Source organism: Oryctolagus cuniculus, chromosome 7 (genome assembly GCF_051225735.1).
Source record: "Oryctolagus cuniculus isolate XC-2025 breed Fujian yellow rabbit chromosome 7, ASM5122573v1, whole genome shotgun sequence".
Taxonomy (NCBI): Eukaryota; Metazoa; Chordata; class Mammalia; order Lagomorpha; family Leporidae; genus Oryctolagus; species Oryctolagus cuniculus.
Window position 1 is genome coordinate 78139720 of NC_142873.1, and position 22135 is coordinate 78161854.

A 22135-nucleotide genomic window follows, 5' to 3' on the forward strand; every position below is an offset into this window, starting at 1 on the left:
TGGGCCCTGCACCCCATGGGAGACCAGGATAAGCACCTGGCTCCTGCCATTGGATCAGCGCTGGCCGCGGCGGCCATTGGAGGGTGAATCAACGTCAAAGGAAGACCTTTCTCTCCGTGTCTCTCTCTCTCACTGTCCACTCTGTCAAAAAAAGAAAAAAAAAAAAAAAAAAAAAAGAAAGAAGAAGAAGAAGAAGTAACCAGGCCGGCGCCGCAGCTCAATAGGCTAATCCTCTGCCTGCGGCACCAGCACCCTAAGTTCTAGTCCCGGTTGCTCCTCTTCCTGTCCAGCTCTCTGCTGTGGCCTGGAGTGCAGTGGAGGATGGTCCAAGTCCTTGGGCCCTACACCCGCATGGGAGACCAGGAAAAGCACCTGGCTCCTGGCTTCAGATCAGTGCAGTGCGCCGGCCACAGTGGCCATTGTGGGGTGAACCAATGGGAAGGAAGGAAGGGAGGGAGGAAGGGTAGAAGGGAGGAAGGGAGGGAGGGAGGAAGGAAGGAAGGAAGTAACCAACTGCAGCGTACTATTAGTTTCACTAAATTTGAGACCTTTTAATTATAGTTTTATCCTAACATAGGTTAAAACACAAAATTTTCAAAAAATAATTTCAAAAGAATTTATAACTTGTATGGTACCATTTTTCCCCCAAACTTATAAATCTGGGCTTAACCTGTATGCTTACATAGAATTTTCACAACACCCTGCAATGATATCCTCTTCGTATCTCATTTGGTACATACACTCAGCTAATTTCAGGCTTACTTCACTTTCTAGTTTGCTGGAGTTTGAGGCCTTCTCTAGCAGCTCCTCTTGAATTAGCTGGAACTGACTAGTTCTGTGAGCCATGTTAACCTTCAAATCAGAATTCTCAGCTTCTATTTGCATCAGCTTGGCACGTAGTTCTTCTATTCCAGTAGCAAGTCTTTGCTTCTCTCTCTCATATTGTTTGTTTGCAGTAAGTTGACTTTGATTCCTTATACTTTCTGCTAATAAACATAAAAGGACAATTGTTCTGAATAAAACTTTAAGAACTAACATCTACTTAAATAACTGAAAATTTTAATCACATAGTTTCTGATGTAACGAATACTAATAAAAGGAACAGAGAATGTGCCATACAATAAAGAAAACATAATTAAGAAATATGGTTGTAGCATGGGAGACCAGGAGGAAGCACCCAGCTCCTGGCTTCAGATCGGCACAGCGCCAGCTGCGGCGGCCATTAGGGGAATGAACCAAACAGAAGGAAGACCTTTCTCTCTCTCTCTCACTGTCTATAACTCTACCTGTCAAATAAAAAAATAAAATAAAAATCAATAAAAAAATAAAAAAGAAATATGGTTGTAAGACATTTTCTAAATTAAATATATAAGAGGCAGAAAATTCTTCCGTATTATTTACTTTTCTAGATAGGTGAAGACCATTTCTCCATATACTAGAAATTTAAGAATGTTTTCTCATCTTCTAAAATCCCATTTTTTTTGAGAGAAATCAGTTAGAAAAAAAAACTTGGATAAAAGTTGTTCTCTTTTCTTAAACTGAAGTTAAACATAAAATATATTTAGACAATCTAAGATCATTAAGAATATTTTTATACTGTAAATAGATGCAGGTTCAAAAGCTGTAAACAGTGAATCCTTCCTAGTGCCATTTTCTTCATTGCCAGTGTGGCTGGTGAGAATTCAGTGATGTTTTTAAAAACTATTCAGGCCGGCGCCATGGCTCAATAGGCTAATCCTCCGCCTTGCGGCACCGGCACACTGGGTTCTAGTCACGGTCGGGGCGCCGGATTCTGTCCCGGTTGCCCCTCTTCCAGGCCAGCTCTCTGCTATGGCCCGGGAGTGCAGTGGAGGATGGCCCAAGTGCTTGGGTCCTGCACCCGCATGGGAGACCAGGATAAGCACCTGGCTCCTGGCTTCAGATCAGCGCGGTGCACCGGCCACAGTGCGCCGGTAGCGGCAGCCGTTGGAGGGTGAACCAACAGAAAAAGGAAGACCTTTCTCTCTGTCTCTCTCTCTATCACTGTCCACTCTGCCTGTCACAAAAAAAAAAAAAAAAAAACTATTCAGGTATTAAATAGTTGTTTGACTACATTCTTTCTCCACTGTAAACATATATGCTTAGTCCGACTCTAACGTAATTATAAGCTTTCAGAAGTACTTCTTAAAAGTTTCATTTATGGGTTGGCCGGCGCTGCGGCTCACTAGGCTAATCCTCCGCCTTGCGGCGCCGGCACACCGGGTTCTAGTCCCGGTTGGGGTGCCGGATTCTGTCCCGGTTGCCCCTCTTCCAGGTCAGCTCTCTGCTGTGGCCAGGGAGTGCAGTGGAGGATGGCCCAGGTGCTTGGGCCCTGCACCCCATGGGAGACCAGGAAAAGCACCTGGCTCCTGGCTCCTGCCATCGGATCAGCGCGGTGCGCCGGCCGCAGCGCGCCAGCCGCGGTGGCCATTGGAGGGTGAACCAACGGCAAAAGGAAGACCTTTCTCTCTGTCTCTCTCTCTCACTGTCCACTCTGCCTGTCAAAAAAAAAAATAAATAAAAAATAAAAATAAATAAATAAAAAAATAAAAGTTTCATTTATGGGGCCGGTGTTGTTGCATAGCAGGTAAAACTGCCACCTTCGATACTGGCATCCCATATCGGTGCCAGTTCATGTCCTGGCTGCTCCACTTCCAATCCTGTTCCCTGCTGATGTGCCCGGGAAAGCAGCAGAAGACAGCCCAGGTGCTTGGGCCCTTGCAACATTGTGGGAGACCTGGAAGAAGCTCCTGGCTCCTGGCTCTGGCCTGGCCCAATTCAGGGCTGTTGTGTTCACTTAGGAAGTAAACCAGCAGATAGAAGATCTTTCTCTGTTTCTCTGCCTCTCCCTCTTTCTAACTCTGCCTTTCAAATAAATTAAATAAATCTTAAAAAAAAAAAAAAGTTTTATTGGGGCCAGCACTGTGGCTCAGTGGGTTAACACCCTGGCCTGATCCGCCAGCATCCCTTATGAGCACCGGTTCGAGACCCGGCTGCTCCACTTCCTATCCAGCTCTCTGCTATGGCCTGGGAAAACAGTAGAAAGATGGCCCAAGTCCTTGGGCCCCTATACCCACGTGGGAGACCCGGAGGAAGCTCCTGGCTTCAGATTGGCACAGTTCTGGCCATTGCAGCCAACTGGGGAGTGAACCATCGGATGGAAAACTTCTCTCTCTCTCTCTCTCTGCCTCTCTTTTCTCTGTGCAACTCTGACTTTCGAATAAATAAATAAATCTTTAAAAAAAAGTTTTATTTATTTGTTTGAAAGAAAGCAAGAGTAGGAAAAGAGACATCTGCCATCTGTTGGTTTACTTCCCAAATGCCTACAAAAGCCAGGAACCCAATCCAGGTGTCCCATATAAGTGGCAGAAACTCAATCGCTTGAGCCATTATCACTGCTTCTCAGGGTCTGCATCAGCAGGAAGCTGGAAACAGGAGCCCAAAGTTGAAATCAAACTCAGGTACTCCAATAGAGGATGTGGTATCTTAACCACTACCATGAAAGGTCTGCCCCTCGGGAGAACTTCAAAGAGGCATTAGTACAAGTAATTACAGGAGAACTCACACAGATGTAAAAACAGGTAGAAATGCACTTTGCCTTACAGGTGGCATAAATATCCATTTTTCCCTTTCTTTTCCACATCCATAACCTTTCATCTTTTAAGCTGTTGTTGACTATGCTTGTTTGATATCAAGAAAATCAATGAGTGGGCCCGCGCTGTGGCTCACTTGGCTAATCCTCTGCCTGCAGCGCCGGCACACCGGGTTCTAGTCCCGGTCGGGGTGCCAGATTCTGTCCCGATTGCCCCTCTTCCAGGCCAGCTCTCTGCTGTGGCCCAGGAGGGCAGCGGAGGATGGCCCAAGTGTCTGGGTCCCTGCACCTGCATGGAGACTGGGAAGAAACACCTGGCTCCTGTCTTCAGATCAGCACAGCGCCAGCCATAGTGGCCATTAGGGGAGTGAACCAACAGAAGGAAGACCTTTCTCTCTCTCACTGTCTATTAACTCTACCTGTCAAATAAAAAAAAATCAATGATCAATGACATATTCATTACCATCTAATAACTAGCATTCTCTTTGCTAATAACACTATCCTCTTCACCATTCTATTTAATCACTTCCATATCTGATTTTCTCAGCTGTCATTTCTGCTGCTATCCTATTTGAAGACAGACTGTGATAGACACATTTGTTTTTGTTTTTTTAAAAGATCTATTTATTTATTTGAAAGTCAGAGTTACACAGAGAGAGAACAGAGGGAGGGGGAGAGGGAGAGAGAGAGAAAGAGAGAGGTCTTCCATCCGCTGGTTCACTTCCTAGATGACCACAACGGCCGGAGCTGTGCAGATCTGAAGCCAGGAGCCAGGAGCTTCCTCTGGATCTCCCACACTGGTAAAGGGGCCCAAGCACTTGGGCCATCTTCTACTGCTTTCCCAGGCCATAGCAGAGAGCTGGATCAGAAGTGGAGCAACCTGGATTCAAACTGGCACCCATATGGGATGCTGGGGCCATAGCCAGTGGCTTTACTGCTGTATCACAGCACTGGCCCCAATAGACACATCTGTTAGAATGGCTCAGCTCCAGCCACTGCAGTCATTTGGGAAGTGAACCAGCAGGTAGAAGACCCCTCTTTCTCTCTCTGTGTGTGCCTCTGCCTCACCTTCTCTGTAAATAAATCTTAAAGATTTCTTTATTAGCCCTAGGGCAACCACATAAAGAAAAAAAAACCTACAGTGGATATAAAAAATGAAATACCAACATATATTTATCCAAAAAACAACAGAAAAGATGAACAAAATGTAATAAATACCAAGATGGTACAGAAAGCATGCAATTCAGTCCTGAGTTGTTTGTTTGTTTGTTTGTTTGTTTTTTATTTTTTTGACAGGCAGAGTGGACAGTGAGAGAGAGAGACAGAGAGAAAGGTCTTCCTTTGCCGTTGGTTCACCCTCCAATGGCCACCGCGGCTGGCACGCTGCGGCCGGCGCACCGCGCTGATCCGATGGCAGGAGCCAGGAGCCAGGTGCTTTTCCTGGTCTCCCATGGGGTGCAGGGCCCAAGCACCTGGGCCATCCTCCACTGCACTCCCTGGCCACAGCAGAGAGCTGGCCTGGAAGAGGGGCAACCAGGACAGAATCCGGCACCCCAACCGGGACTAGAACCCTGTGTGCCGGCGCCGCTAGGCGGAGGATTAGCCTATTGAGCCACGGCACCGGCCCAGTCCTGAGTTTTTATCCATTTTTTGTTTATTAATTGGAATTTTGTTGGAATATTTAGGTAATTTCCATTTAATCTATCAATCTTTTGTGGTTTAAGTGTGCCAGTTTGAGTCCTGGCCATTCCACTTCTGATCTAATTCCCTGCTAAGGCACCTGGGAAGGCAGCATGAGATGGCCCAAATACTTGGGCCCCTTCCACCCACATGGAAGACCTGGATGGAGTTTTGGGCTCCTGGCTTTGGCTTGGCCCAACCCTGGCTATTATAGCCATTTGGGGAGTGAAATGGCAGATAGAAGATCTCTTCCTCTCTCCATCATTCTGCCTTTCAAATAAATAAAATCAATATTTAATAATAAATAAAATAAAAGAGTATGTTCTCTGACCATCATTAATGCACAAAAATACCTAGAAAATCCCCTAGTATTTGAAAATAAAACACACATGGTCTATGAATCAAAGAAATCATAGGGGAGATTATATTTTAAACTGAATATAAATGAAAATGCAACACATAAAAATTAGTGAGATGCAGCCAAAGCATTACTTAAAGGGAAGTTTATATAATTAAATATTTAAGAGATATAAAATTAATAATCTAAATTTTTGCTTTATGAAATGTTTAAAAAGAGAAAATTAAATTTTAACAAGGATATAAACACACTGAAAAACAAACATCTGAGAAAACTTATCAGAGTGCACATTTTAAATGGGTGCATCTTATCTTTGGAAAATAGTGGCAATGGTTCAAATAGCTGGGTCCCTGCCACCCATATGGGAGTTCTGGGTTCCTGGCTGTGGCCTGGCCCAAGCTTGGTTGTTGATGGTATTTGGAGAGTGAGACAGTGGATAAAAGATCTTTGCTTCTCTTTCTACTTTTCAAGTAAATAAAACAAAATATTTCAAAAATTTTTAAAAGAGTGCATCTTTTTGGATGTAAATTTCATTTAATAAAGCATATGTTCAGGGCCGGCGCCGCAGCTCACTAGGCTAATCCTCTGTCTTGTGGCGCCGGCACACCAGGTTCTAGTCCCGGTCGGGGCGCCAGATTCTGTCCTGGTTGCCCCTCTTCCAGGCCAGCTCTCTGCTGTGGCCAGGGAGTGCAGTGGAGGATGGCCCAAGTACTTGGGCCCTGCACCCCATGGGAGACCAGGAAAAGCACCTGGCTCCTGGCTCCTGCCATCGGATCAGTGCTGGCCGCGGCGGCCATTGGAGGGTGAATCAACGGCAAAGGAAGACCTTTCTCTCTGTCTCTCTCTCTCACTGTCCACTCTGCCTGTCAAAAAAAAAAAAAAAAAAAAAAAAAAAAAAGCATATGTTCAGAGAATGATGAAAAATCCAGGAATTATGAAATAATTTTTCCTGTCTTATCAGACCAAAACTAGTCTAAAAATTATGCTTATTTGATAACTGAAAATAATTGATAATCCATTTATTTAAAAAACTATCAAGAACTCTTATTATAATTTATTAAAATAATTTAATGTAATATACTCACCTATTTGATTACCACCTAGTTTTACAGGTTCTGTTTCTAAATTACTTAATTTGCCACTTTCTTGGCTATCATTAGAAGTAGTAAGATTCAGAGACAACTGATTTGCAGTCAGGTTTGCATGAAGCTTTTGAATTTCTGCCTCTTTTATTGCAAGCTTAATCCTGGTACAAAAGAAAAGAAGCCAAAATTATTAGAAAGATTATCTGAAAATATTTTTAGAGAGTTTTTTTACTATTTTTTAACTTTTCAAGTTAGTAGAAATTTAAAAATTTTGGTGTTAGTCAATTCTTAGGCAGATACACAAACTGCAGCTTCAGCTCAGCCCAGCCCAGGCCAGCCCTGGCCTTCGTAGGAATTTGATAAATGAACCAGCAGATGTGCAGGTGCTCTCTATGCCTCTCAAAACACAACAAAAATGAAACTAGCCACACAAATCCATCCATTAACCAGTCTACCTATCTGAACGTGAATCAATTTTAAAATGATGCTGTATGAAACAGCAATATATACATAAACTACAACTATATCTTTGTGTGTATGTACGTGAAAACATACACAAAATAAATAGAAAAATACACATCCAATTTGCGACAGTGAATACTTAGGGGGAGAACGGGACTAGCAGGAAAGAGCAAAGGATATTACGCATCTCACCATGTTTTATATTTTATGTAGAGAAACAGATTTGAAACCAATATCACAAAATGTTAAGAAGAATCAACTATTGTAGAATCACCAATATTTGATTCAATACCATCTGGACTTTTCTGTCCATTTAAAAACATTTCTCAACTAAAGATTTTAGTTTAATTATCACTAAATAACATTCTATTTGCTATAATGCCGAAATCTGAAAATTGTACCTCAATTCCGAAATTATCAATTTATTTGCCTCACAGCAGCCAACGGAACTGTCATCCTTGTTTGATAAACTACTCGTCTGGTGCTTTGGAAGAGATGATTTAAAACCAAGTATTTCTCTCTTTAACTGCAAGTTTAAAAAAAATACATGTAAATTTATATATGTGGGATATAATTTTTTATTCAGAACTCCAAGTCTGAAAAATCATATGTAACTAATGGAAGCAATCATGTTCAATAGGAGAAACACATTATGAAATGTTAAAATAGAAAACCAATAGTTTAAATAAACGAGATTATGTAAATCAATATGAATACATCTCTTTTTTTTAAAAGATTTATTTATTTATTTGAAAGGCAGAGATACAGAGAGAGAAGGAGATGGAGAGAGAGAAAGAAACAGAGGGAGATCTTCCATCTGCTGGTTTACTCCTCAAATGGCCACTACGGCCGGGGCGGGGCTGGGCCAGGCAGAAGCCAGGAGCTTCTTCCAGGTCTCCCATGTGGGTGGGGGGGCCCAACTACTTGGGCCATCTTCTTCTGCTTTCTCAGGCATATTAATAGGGAGCTGTATTGGAAAAGGAGGGACTCAAGCTGGGACTCATATGGGATGCTGGCACTACAGGCAGAGGCCCAACCTTCTACGCCACAGCACTGGCCCCACAAATACATCTCAAAATAATGAGTGAAAAATTACAGTGGCACACACAGTATTTTCAAAAATATACTAAGCTCTCTCTATATGTATTTCTAAATGCATCTATATGTGGCAATATTTAAAATATGAATGAGAAGGATATACATGAATAGCCAACATTTCTGAGGTGGGAGAGAAAGAACTGGATCTGACAAGATACATAAAGAGGCTTTATCTGTAAAATTTTATTATAAAAAAACCCTGAAGTTGGGCTGGCGCCGCGGCTCACTAGGCTAATCCTCCGCCTAGCGGCGCCGGCACACCGGGTTCTAGTCCCGGTCGGGGCGCCGGATTCTGTCCCGGTTGCCCCTCTTCCAGGCCAGCCCTCTGCTGTGGCCAGGGAGTGCAGTGGAGGATGGCCCAGGTGCTTGGGCCCTGCACCCCATGGGAGACCAGGAAAAGCACCTGGCTCCTGGCTCCTGCCACCGGATCAGCGCGGTGCGCCGGCCGCAGCGCGCCCGCCGCAGCGGCCATTGGAGGGTGAACCAACAGCAAAAGGAAGACCTTTCTCTCTGTCTCTCTCTCTCACTGTCCACTCTGCCTGTCAAAAAAAAAAAAAAAAAAAAAAACCCTGAAGTTGAAATGATAACATGTCCCATTTTTTGTGAATGCTATGCTATATTGGTCTGTACTTTTCTGTGTGACTAAATAATACAGAATTTTTAAAAAATAATTGTGAAAAGGAGCAAGGTAAGTTTCCTATCTTTGAATGATACCTAAATCAACACTTTGTAAAAAGGAAAAAAATTCACCATATTATTCTTAGCACTGCATGAAACACTGTATCAAACATACACACATCCATTCTAAAGAATCATATATCAAACAATTCTTGATACAAGCTTAAATAGTCAATTTAATGCTATTTGCATATACTTTCCAATCTCAAAGCAAACAGATATTTAAAAACCTAAGTAAATAATCAGCATTATTGCTTCTCGGCCTTTTGGCTAAGATCAAGTGTAGTAAATAATCAGCACTAAAGGAAAGCAGACATGGCAGAGGGCTAAGAACTAAGAATCACGTTCTAATGTAAATTCTCCTACTTGCTAATTTGGCAAGTTATTTACTTTTTTGGGCAACATTTCTTTGCCAATAAAATGACATGTTGCTGTTTTTGTGTAAATAAAATGATTGGGGGGGGGGGTCAGCACTGTGGCGTAGCGGGTAAAGCCACCACCAGAGAGAGAAGGCAGAGAGAGAGAGATCTTTATTTCCCAGATGGCTGCAACATCCCAGGGTGGGTCAGACCAAAGCCAGGAGCCAAGAGTTTCTGCCAGGTGTCTCATGTGGGTACAGGGGCCCAAGGACTTGGGCCATCTTCTGCTGCCCTCCCAGGCCATTAGTAGAGAGCTGGATCAGAAGTAGAGCAGCTGGGACTCCAATCAGTGCCCATACAGGATGCCAGCACTGCATTCTATGCTACAACATTAGCCCCTGTGCCATTCTTTTTTTTTTTTTTAAGATGTATTTATTTATTTGAAAATCAGAGCTACACAGAGGGAGAAGAGGCAGAGAGAGAGAGAGGTCTTCCATCTGATGGTTTACTCCCCAGATGGCCGCAACAGCCAAACTGCCGCAGCTGTGCCAATCTGAAGCCAGGAGCCAGGAGCCAGGAGCTTCCTCCAGGTCTCCCATGCGGGTACAGGGGCCCAAGCACTTGGGCCATCTTCTACTGCTATCCCAGGCCATAGCAGAGAGCTGGATCGGAAGAGGAGCAGCCAGTACTAGAACCAGCGCCCATATGGGATGCTGACGCTTCAGGCCAGGGCTTTAATCCGCTGTGCCACAGGGCCGGCCCCCTGTGCCATTCTTAATAGATGGCATCTGAATGGCTGAGAAAGGACAGTATGGTAGAAAAGTACGTGGGGAAAAAAAAAAGGATTAGCTAGAGAAGAAACTGGTGACTGAAGTATAAAGAAGTAAGAAAAAAGTAGAAGCTAAAAAAACAATGACAGGGGCTGGCATTGTGGCATAGTGAGTAAGCTGCCCCTTGACACCAGCATCCAACATGGGCACCAGTGCCTGTCCCAGCTGCCACACTACCTATCCAGCTCCCTCTAATAGCCTGGGGAAAGCAGAAGATGGCCCAAGTATTTGAGCCCCTGCCAACCATGTGAGAACCCACATGAAGCTCATGGCTCTGGCTTTGGCCTGGCCCAGCCTTGGCTGTTAAGGCCAGCTAGAGAGTAAACCAGTGAATGCAAGATCTCTCTCTCTCTCTCTCTGTCTCTTCCTCACTCTGTGTAACTCTTACTTTCAAATACACAAATAAATATTAAAAAAAAAAAAAAAGAACAGAACTATGGACTCTTATAAGAAAGCTTCAGTAAAATTTTTCTTTTCTAGTGATCCCTGTTAGGAATTTGGAAAACATTATGCTGAGTGAAATAAGCCAATCCCAAAGGGACAAATACCACTTGTTCTCCCTGATAGGTGACAACTAACTGAGCACCAAAAAAGGAAACCTGTTAAAGTGAAATGAACACTATGAGAAATGGTGACTTGATCAGCCCTCACCCTGACTGTTGATGAGCAACTTAATATGTTATCCCTCTTAGTATTTTTTTTTGTTTGTTCTACTTAATACTATTGGTTGAATACTGTAATCAATACACAATTCTTCTTAAGTGCTGAAACTTAACTGAAAAGTGATCGCTGTTAAATATAAGAGTGGGAATAAGAGAGGGAAGAGATGTGCAATTCGGGACATACTCAAGCTGACTTACCTCAAACGGTAGAGTTAGAAACATACCAGGGGATTCCAATTCAATCCCATCAAGGTGGCATGTACCAATGCCATCTCACTAGTCCCAGTGATCAATTTCTGTTCACAATTGATCATAATGATAGGACTAAGAACTAAAGGGATCACATAAACAAGAATAGTGTCTGCAAATACTAGCTGATAGAATAAAAAAGGGAGAGAACGATCCAACATGGGAAGCGGGATACACAGCAGACCCATAGAATGGCAGATGTCCTAAACAGCACTCTGGCCTCAGAATCAGCCCTTAAGGCATGCGGATCCAGCTGAAAAGCCCATGAGAGTATTTCAGGCATGGAAAGCCAAGACACTCTGGGGGAAAAAAAAAAAAAAAACTAAATAAAAGATCTCCACAAGTGAGATCCCAGTGGAAAGAACGGGTCATCAAAGAAGGAGGTACCTTTCTCTGAAGGGAGGAGAGAACTTCCACTTTGACCATGGCCTTGTCTAAATATGATCAGAGTTGGTGAACTCAGGGGGCTTCCATAGCCTTGGCAGCTCATGACAAGAGCCTAGGGTGATTACTGAGGCCATAAACAAGAGTGTCAATTTATTAAGTCAACAATAGGAGTCACTGTGCACTTACTCCCCATGTAGGATCTTTGGCCTTAGTGTGCTGTACATTGAGATTTAATGCTATAACTAGTACTCAAACAGTATTTTTCACTTTATGTTTCTGTGTGGGAGCAAACTGTTGAAATCTTTACTTAATGTATGCTAAACTGATCTTCTGTATATAAAGAGAATCGAAAATGAATCTTGATGTGAATGGAAGGGGAGAGGGAGTGGGAAAGGGGAAGGTTGCAGGGTAATCCATAAGCTATACTTTGGAAATTTATATTCATTAAATAAAAGTTAATTTTTTTTTTTTTTTTTTGGACAGGCAGAGTCAGCAGTGAGAGAGAGACAGAAAGAAAGGTCTGAAAGGTCTTCCCTTTTTTCCGTTGGTTCACCCCCCCCCCCCCCCCGAAGTGACTGCTAAAGCCAGCACATTACGGCCAGCACATTGCGGCCAGCGTGCTGTGCTGATCCAAAGCCAGGAGCCAGGTGCTTCCTCCTGGTCTCCCATGCGGGTGCAGGACCCAAGACTTGGGCCATCCTCCACTGCCTTCCCGGGCCACAGCAGAGAGCTGGACTGGAAGAGGAGCAACCAGGACAGAACCGGCGCCCCAACTGGGACTAGAACTCCGCAGGCGGAGGATTAGCCTATTGAGCCACGGCACCAGTCAAATTTTTCTTTTCTAATATATAACCATGTATGGCCCACTTCTTTTCACACATACTTACTGGCAACTGGGATATCATTTTTTCTAAACTTCTCAGTTCTACCCTTGAACTTTCAATTTCCTGCTGACACAAATCCAGTCGCTCATTCTGTGTTGCAATGCGGACCTTTAATTCTCGGTTTTCATTCATTAGAGAAAATTTTTCTCTAAGTATTTCATCTTTGTCCTCTAGTTCACTCTCTAGCTTTAGAACATTTTGTCTTGATTCAGTTAATTGTGCCATGACTTCTGAATTCTTCACTGCCATAACTCTTAATTTTTCTTTCCCGTTGTTATTGTCTTCTTTCAACTGCCTATAAAGAAAAAGCATAAAAAATGAAAATGTGTATTCACTTTCCATAATCATATTTAGTTAACTTCATTTTAAACATTTTCAAAAGCCAAACTCTGAAATAATACTTGTTCATAATTATTACTTTCTGCTTGCTAGGCGCCTAAACTTTCGGTAGTTGACTTTAGTATTATTCCTTGTTTATCAAGGAAAAGCAGGACATAAAATTGGTCAGTATCTCACAGTAAATGGTAGGGCAGGACAGTTCTACTATCTTAAAAGCATTTATGCTCCTTTTTTAAATGTGTAAAACAAGACTCTAACTCCAAAATTCCCAATATAGCATTTTGCAATATCAAGAAACACTGTTTTTTTTTTTTCCAAAAAATAAATTTATTTATTTGAAAGGCAGAGTTACAGAGAGAGAGAGAGAGAGGGAGAGACAGAGAAACAGAAGATCTTCCATCCACTGGTTCACTCCCCAAATGGCTACAATAGCCAGGGCTAAGCCAAGCTGAAACCAGGAGCTAGGAGTTTCTTCTAGGAGTTTCTTCTAGGTCTCTCAGGTGGGTGCAGGGGCCCAAGTATTTGGGCCATCTTGTGCTACTTTCCCAGACACATTAGCAGGGAGCTGGATCTGAAGTGAAGCAGCTGGAACTTGAAACCAGAGCTAATATGGGATACCAGCACTGTAGGAGGTAGCTTAACCTGTTGTGCCACAGCACTGACCCAGAACTTTTGGATAGTGTAAGAAAAAAGCATGAACTTCAATTTTAAAAGTTAAACTCTAATCTACCATTAACATATTAACAGGCAATAATATTCTTAATATATCCATACATATATATATCAAACATTAAAATAATTTTATGTTTACAACTGTTACTATATTTCATTTTTTCACATTTTTACATCTCTGAAATTATACTTAATAGTTCTTTATAAGAACCAAGTAGCAACTGCAATGTAGTTTCTTTATCCAAATGTATATGTAAACATCAAAAGAATCCATGGCAAAACTAGGAGAATAGGTTTGTGTAAATAGGAAGAAAAACCAAGAGATAAAGAGAACTTTAAGCCCATAGAATTAAAGGGCTATGAGGAAGACTAGAATCAGTGGTAAGTAAGCCATATATAGCAGGATTTCTGAAGTAAGAGTCAAAGTAAATTGGCTCTACATAATTGCAAAGCCAGCTTAAGGAACCAGCATCAAGGATGCTTAGTTCTTAGAAGAAATCTTTGTTTCTTTTTAAAGATCTATTTATTTTGAAAGATAGAGTTACAGAGACAGACAGGGTCTGCCATCTGCAGGTTCACTTCCCAATGGGCCACAGTGGCTGAGGTTGAGGGCAGGAGCCTAGAACTCCATGCAGGCCCATGCACCATCCTCCACTGCCTTCCCAGGCACATTAACAGAAAGCCAGATTGGAAGTGGAGCAGCCGGGACTCGAACCAGTGCTCATATGAGATGGTGGTGCTACAGCAGGAGGCAGCTTTACCCGCTATGCCACAATTCTAGCAGCCCCACAGAAGAATTCTTTTAAATACTACATTAGCACTCGTGTTTTGTTTTTTTTTAAGTTTCATAGACAAAGTTTTGTGTTTTTTAAATGAAGATTTATTCATTAAAAAATCAGTTACAGAGAGAAGGAGTGAAAAAGAGAGATCTTCCATCCCCTGGTTCACTCTCTAAAAGGCTGCAACAGCCAGGGCTGGGCCAAGCTGAATCCAGGAGTATCATCTGGCTCTTCCCTGTGGGCAGCAGGGGTGGAAGCACTCTGATGCTTTCCCAGGCACATTAGCAGGGAGCTGGATCAGATATTGAGCAGCCGCGACTCCAACCAGCACCCACATGGGATATCAATGTCTCAGGCAGTGGCTTAACCCACTGTGCCACAGTATCAGCCCCAGCACATTCTTGATGACACAGATAATGTGTAGAAAACCTTGGACATTTTTGAAGGGTCAGACTCTGAACATAAAGTTTTAGGAATATTTTAACTAATCTATGTCACTTAAATTTTCCTTTTCATACAAAAGTCATATATGATATAAGAAATCATGACTAAATAAAAAGAATTCTTTCATAAAACAAAAAATAAAAAATTAGTGATAAAGCACTGTACCATAGTATAATTAGAAGCGTTTTTCTTTTTCAAAGTGTCTCTGATTTGATAACATCAAATTTTGGAAATACTTTAGTTACCTAAGGCAATTATTATAAAAACTACCTACCCTCTTCACCTTAGCAAAAAAACTAAATGTAGGGACTGGCACTGTGGCACAGTAGGTTAAAGCCCTGGCCTGCAGCACCAGTATTCCATATGAGCACCAGTTAGAGTCCCAGTTGCTCCACTTCCAATCCAGCTCCCTGCCAGTGTGCCTGGGAAAGCAGTAGGAGATGGCCCAAATTCCTAGGCCCCTGCACTCAATGTGGGAGACCTGGAAAATGCTCCTGGCTCTTGGCTTTGAACTGGCTCAGCTCCAGCCATCACAGTCATTTGGGGAGTGAACCAGCAGATGGAAGACATCTCTCTTTCTCTATCTCTACCTCTCACAGTAACTTTTTCTTAAAAAAAAACAAACAAACAAAAAAAAAAACACAGGGCCGGCGCTGTGGCGCACTAGGTTAATCCTCCGCCTACAGCGCTGGTTCTAGTCCCAGCTGCTCCAGTCCAGCTCTCTGCTGTGGCCTGGGATGCCAGTAGAGGATGGCCCAAGTCCTTAGGCCCGTGTACCCACATGGGACACCAGGAAGAAGCACCTGGCTCCTGGCTTTGAATCGGCACAGCTCAGGCCATTGAGGCCATTTAGGGAGTGATCCCACAGATGGAAGACCTTTCTCTCTGTCTCTCCCTCTCACTGTCTGTAACTCTACCTCTCAAATAAATAAATAAAATCTTAAAAAAAAAAAAAAAAAAGGCCGGCGCCACAGCTCACTAGCCTAATCCTCCACCTGTGGCGCCAGCACTTCGGGTTCTAGTCCCGGTCGGGGTGCCGGATTCTGTCCCGGTTGCTCCTCTTCCAGTCCAGCTCTCTGCTGTGGCCCGGGAGGGCAGTGGAGGATGGCCCAAATGCTTGGGCCCTGCACCCACATGGGAGACCAGGAGAAGCACCTGGCTCCTGGCTTCAGATCGGCACAGTGCTGGCCATAGCAGCCATTTGGGGGGTGAACCTAAGGAAGGAAGACCTTTCTCTCTGTCTCTCTATCTCTGTCTAACTCTGCCTGTCAAAAAAAAAAAAAAAAACAGTAAAGGTACTGTCTTAAGGAAATTATATTAAAGTTAGACCAGTTTTTTTGATTCCTTTCCACCTCCTTTTTAAATGGATAGTCTGAGGTAATAAGGACTAATTAGCATTAACCTCTGAAAGTTGATGGGTATCAGATTTGGGAGGACAATGCACCATGCTAAAGACAGTATGGGAGTTAGAAAACCTTAATTCTCATCCTTGAGTTTCTTTCTGACCCTGTACAAATAATGGTTGCACTCTAGGCCTCTGTTTTTTCACTTAAGAAGTGAGAAGGTTGGAATAGGTGATTATTCACAATTTGAAGAACTCTTTTTTTACTTCAGCATTCAACATTATACATCCAAATATTTTACCGGTTAATATGGCTGTACTATAATAATATTACATCTGGGGCCAGTACTGTGGTGTAGAAGGTTAAGCCTCCACCTGCAGTGCCAGCATCCCATATGGGCACTGGTTCAAGTCCCAGCTGCTTCACTTCCAATCCAGCTCCCTGCTACTGTGCCTGGGAAAGCAGCACAAGATGGCCCAAGTACGTTGGAGACCTGGAACAAGCCCCTGGCTCCTGGCTTCAACCTGGCCCAGCCCTGACCATTGCAACCATTTGGGGAGTAAACCAGCAGACGGAAGATCTCTTTTTCTCTCTGCCCTTCTCTCTCTGTAACTCTGCCTTTCAAATAAATAAATAAATCTTTTTTAAAAAAAGATACTACATCTGAGTTACTTCACTCTAAATGTATGCTAATATGCTGATTAGTATTACTCTATAAATTAGTGCTAACACATTAATTATATTTACAATTACAACTTTAGAGATGAACTCATTAAAATCTGTTTTTAAAAAAACTATCTTTTATACCTAAGAAATAATTTTAGTCATGAAGCCTATCCTTCTATATAATGAAATTCCACAATTATAATACATAAAATATTATAGTTGAAAATGCTCAATTTTTCATTTTTACACAAAAATCCCTCTCCACAAGATACTCTACCTTAATTTCTCTTTCAGAAGTTCAAGTTCACTTTTATATAAACCACATTTTTCTAGTAGCCTTTTATTTTCTTTTTCACAGTTAATTAGATTTTTCTCTAATATTTCTTCTTCAGCTTGAACCTAAAACAGTAATTTGTTTTTAAATAGATATACTAATATTGTCATAGGTTGTAATTGCTTCAAACTAAAAATATAAGTTATGATTTCAGAACTAAGCAGGAGAGTGGCCTGAATATTTCATGGGTTTAAGTCCCCAGCTTTATAGTGAAAAGAAGCAAAGTGAAGCTCCTGGGCACTAAAATAGGGAGGAAGACGATACTACCAGTCCAGAAATTCTTAACAGTCTCTAAAGCTGTTAAGGACAAAAGTGCTGCCATTTCAAAGAAAAAGGCTCTGGCCCCAAGTAGACAAAGCAAGCAACTAATGCAGAAATGGCTGCATCCAAGCTACTAAAGCCTGCTTTCAGTGCAGTGTTCCAGATGGGTGCTGACTCATGTCCCGGCTGCTCCACTTCTGATCCAGCTCCCTGCTAATGCAGCTGGGAAAGCAATGGAAGATGGACACCCAAGTAGGAGACCCCAATAGTGTTTCAGCTTGGCCTAACACTGGCTATTGCAACCATTTAGGGAGTGAACCAGAGGATTGAAGATCTCTGTCTCTGCCTCTCTGTAACTGCCTTTCAAATAAATAAATATTTCCCCCCAAAAAAGAAAAAATAAATAAGAAAGGTAATTTTTAAATTTTAGTCATAACATACACCTTCTGAAATCATAGCCATAAACGTAAAACAGATTAAAGTCGAGCACCAAGGCTGGAGTGCCCAGAGTGGAGGATTAGGCATATCTGCCCTGCTTCCTTTGTTATATCCACCTAATTATAGGATTCTAATCCCAGCCTGAAATTGATAATTGTTAAGGAAAGTATTCTACCCTTGTTTCTCCATGGTCTTCCCTCTCTCCAAGATATTCAACCCACCAAGTACTCTAAACTTTTAAAAAAATCTTTTCTAATATATTCCATTCCAACAGGAATCTTCAAAATACAGATCTCTTTGATTAATTCACTCCTATGATTTCAGTATCTGGGGCTGGCACTGTGGTACAGTGGGTAAAGCCACTGCCTGTGATGCTGGCATGCCACATGGGCACCAGTTCTAGTCTTGGCTGCTCCACTTCTGATACAGCTCCCTATAAATGTGCCTGGGAAAGTAGCAGAAGATAACCCAAGTGCTTGAGTCCCTGCACCCATGGAGAACTGGATGGAGTTCCAGACTCCTGGTTTCACCTTGGCCCAGTCCTGACCATTATAGCCATTTGGGGAGTGAATAAGTGAACAGAAGATCTCTGTCTCTCCCCCCCCCCCTCTGCAATTCTGCCTTTCAAATCAATTAATCAATCAAAAAATTCAGTATCTAACATTTTACAATAAGTAGTATTTACAGTAACTAAAAAGGAATGCCAAACTGTCTTTCCCCTTGATTTAGTATATAATATGGTTGATAACTCTAACTGTTCATTCTTTAGCTATCATGATAATTTTACACAGTAATGCATCACTTAACATGAATATATTCTGAAAAGGATGTTTTTAGGTGATTTCACCAATGTGGGAACATCATGGAGAACATTTAGACAAACTAAGATGGTTATGAAGTTACCAGACAATATAACATTATAGGACCATCATCTTACATGTGTGTATGTGTCTGTTATCGACTTAAAACATCACTGTGCAGGGCACGACCGTACTTGACTCCAGCTTATTTTCTTCACTTCCTTTTATTAATGGTCATTTTTTTTTACCCTGCTCTTACCTTTTGTATATCTTCTCTTTGAAAACTTTAGCTATTTTCTTGACTTTTCCTGATTTCAATTATGTGAACAGAAGCACTTATGCCATGTCTTCCAAATTCCTCTCATCACCCTCTTGCTATAAAAATCATTTTTTTAAAGATTTATTTATTTATTTGAAAGTCAGAGTTGCACAGAGAGAGGAGAGGCAGAGAGAGATATAGAGAGAGGTCTTCCACCCGATGGTTCACACCCCAGATGGCCACAACAGCCAGAGCTGCGCTGATCCGAAGCCAGGAGCCAGGAGCTTCATCCAGGTCTCCCATGCGGGTGCAGCAGCCCAAGCACTTGGGCCATCTTCTACTGCTTTCCCAGGCCATAGTAGAGAGCTGGATTGGAAGTGAAGCAGCCGGGTCTTGAACCAGCACCCATAAGGGATGCCGGCACTTCAGGAAAGGGCATTAACCCACTACGCCACAGCACCAGCCCTGCTATAAAAATCATTTTAGCAACATCTTCACTTCTAAAACAAAAGACATTTAAATGAAAACATCCTTCAATTTTCATTCATCCTTCCACCTAAACCTTTCTCTATTTTTGCCTACTTTTTTCCCTTAAAGGAAAGAAATGTCATTACTTCATTTAAAAAAAAAAAATCACTTCTGCTCTTGGACCCCTTGTATATCCTTCAAATCCTTCCATCCCCAGTTAATTCCAGCATCTTCAGATCCCCACCTCACTCCCACCCCTCCCCCTTTAACCCACAAAATAGCTCCTGTCCTTCAAACCTACTAATATACTCATGATATCCTGGTTCTAAAACCCCTTCTATTTAACCAAGCTTCTTTCTATTCTTCCATTCCCTGGTTCAACTTTCTTCCTCTTCACCTCATTTATATTTATCTCTACTGCTTCTCTTACCATTTCTCCCATTTCAGAGCTTGTATCTTCTGTTCATATTGCATTAAGAAAGTTGTTCTCTATGAAATATCCAATGCCTCCCGATTCATCTCAACTTCCTTGACCAACCTGCAGCAACTGTCACTAAAGACTGCCACCACAATCTTTTTAAAACTTCTCTATCGCCCTGGTTTTTTTGTTTGTTTGTTTGTTTGTTTGTTTTTTGACAGGCAGAGTGGACAGTGTGAGAGAGAGACAGAGAGAAAGGTCTTTCTTTTGCCGTTGGTTCACCCTCCAATGGCCGCTGCGGCCAGCACACCGCGCAGATCTGATGGCAGGAGCCAGGTGCTTTTCCTGGTCTCCCATGCAGATGCAGGACCCAAGCACTTGGGCCATCCTCCACTGCACTCCCGGGCCACAGCAGAGAGCTGGCCTGGAAGAGGGGCAACCGGGACAGAATCCGGCGCCCTGACCGGGACTAGAACCCGGTGTGCCGGCGCTGCAAGGCAGAGGATTAGCCTAGTGAGCCGCGGCGCCGGATTATTGCCCTGTTTTTTTTAATCATACTCTCCTAATCCTATAACTTTCTTGACTTCTCAATATATTTCAAAAGCTATTTTTTTATTATTATTATTATTTGACAGGCAGAGTTAGACACTGAGAGAGAGAGACAGAAAGAAAGGTCTTCCTTCCATTGGTTCACCCCTCAAATGGCTGCTATGGCCAGCGCGCTGCGTCGATCCGAAGCCAGGAGCCAGGTGCTTCCTCCTGGTCTCCCATGTAGGTGCAGGGCCCAAGGACTTCGGCCATCCTCCACTGCCTTCCTGGACCACAGCAGAGAGCTGGACTGGAAGAAGAGCAACTGGGACTAGAACCCAGCGCCCATATGGGATGCCGGCGCCGCAGGCAGAGGATTAACCAAGTGAGCCATGGCGCAGGCCCAAAAGCTATTCTATCTGTTCTATAATTTTCTCCCAGGGTTTCTCACAGGTATCTTTTATCTTCTTCTCACTCTATATAAAACTTCTCTGCCAATTCCAAGGCTTGTACCACTTAAATACTGTCAACTCTTAGATCTGCAGCTCTAGTACAGATTTCAATGTCTGCAAGCAAACCTGTGGATACAATTGCCTCCTAGAAGCCAACATCTGGATTTCCTTACAGACACTTCCAAAGTAGAATGCATTGTCTTTATTTCCCAAACTATCCATATAGATGCATGATGCAACCTTCCACCAGTCACTCAAACCAGCAACCTAAAGACGCTATACTTTTCTCTCTCAAACAACCTGTTTCTAATATATTCAGGAGGTCATTAGATCCCATTGATTCTCCAGCTTTAACATCCCTCATGTCTGTCTCCTCAGACTCATCATCTTCAATATCTCTTGCCTGGTATCTCAGAGGATCCTGGACTTGTTTCTTCACTCTCAATATATCTTCACAACACTCAAACAATATATTTCACTTTGTGTTTCTATGGGGGTGTAAACTGTTGAAATCTTTACTTAATGCATACTAAACTGATCCTCTGTAAAAAAAAAAAAAAAAAGAAAAAAAAAGAAAAGAAACTATCAACTCCCAACTTGACTCTCACTGGGATTAAACATGACAATAGGTCTGATCTGATTTCATCATCATTAAAAAAAATCATCTATTATTTTTCACTTTATGTTTCTGTGTGGGAGCAAACTCTTGAAATCCTTACTTAATGTATACTAAGCTGATCTTCTGTATATTAAGATAATCGAAAATGAATCTTGATGTGAATGGAAGGGGAGAGGGAGTGGGAAAGGGGAGGGTTGTGGGTGGGAGGGACGGTATGGGGGGGAAGCCATTGTAATCCATTATTCGTACTTTGGAAACTTATATTCATTAAATAAATTAAAAAAAAAGGAAAAAAAAATATATCTTCACAACGATATGAGACTGAGCTTCATTTGATCATTTCTTCTGATTAATACTATTCAAGAGTATACCAACATCTTTGCAATATGGTAGCAGATCAAGGATTTCCTCTTCAGAGTTTATTAAACATCCTATCATGACACTCTACAATACTGATCACTTATTTTTATTATATTTTTTACTCTAAAATACTGAAATTACTGATTACATACTTGTTAACTGTGAGCTCTTCTCATTTCACTCTATTTGAAAGGCAGAGTTACAGGCCGGTGCAGCTCACTTGGCTAATCCTCCGCCTGCAGTGCCGGCACCCCGGGTTCTAGTCCTGGTTGGGGCGCCGGATTCTGTCCCAGTTGCTCCTCTTCCAGTCCAGCTCTCTGCTGTGGCCCAGGAAGGCAGTGGAGGATGGCCCAAGTGTTTGGGCGCTGCACCCACATGGGAGACCAGGAGGAAGCACCTGGCTCCTGGCTTTGGATCGGCGTGGTGCACTGGCCACAGTGCACCAGCCGTAGCAGCCATTTAGGGGGTGAACCAATGGAAGGAAGACCTTTCTCTCTGTCTCTCTCTCTGTAACTCTGCCTGTCAAAAAAGAAAAATAAATAAATAAATAGATAGATAGATAGATAGATAGATAGATAGAAAGAGAGAGAGAGAGAGAGAGAGAAAGAAAGAA

General features: G+C 42.4%; 1 protein-coding gene and 1 pseudogene across 14 annotated transcripts in view; one reads left to right on the forward strand and one right to left on the reverse strand.

Annotated features, from left to right (window-relative positions):
• The window catches only part of CCDC18 (coiled-coil domain containing 18), a 139320-nt gene that overhangs the window by 89011 nt on the left and 28174 nt on the right, over nucleotides 1-22135 (reverse strand). For 10 of the 14 annotated variants that reach the window (XM_008264871.5, XM_051857478.3, XM_008264868.5 and 7 more), the window contains 5 exons: nucleotides 16863-16984; nucleotides 12346-12637; nucleotides 7597-7721; nucleotides 6734-6894; nucleotides 763-986 (listed from right to left, as the gene is read on the reverse strand). In XM_008264871.5, coding sequence (XP_008263093.3) covers nucleotides 763-986; nucleotides 6734-6894; nucleotides 7597-7721; nucleotides 12346-12637; nucleotides 16863-16984 — 924 coding nt within the window. The remainder of the gene's footprint in view (nucleotides 1-762; nucleotides 987-6733; nucleotides 6895-7596; nucleotides 7722-12345; nucleotides 12638-16862; nucleotides 16985-22135) is intronic. The other 4 variants (XM_070078029.2, XM_070078028.2, XM_089300320.1 and 1 more) reach the window with 3 other exon arrangements.
• On the forward strand, nucleotides 9222-9401 carry LOC127493768 (U2 spliceosomal RNA; annotated as a pseudogene).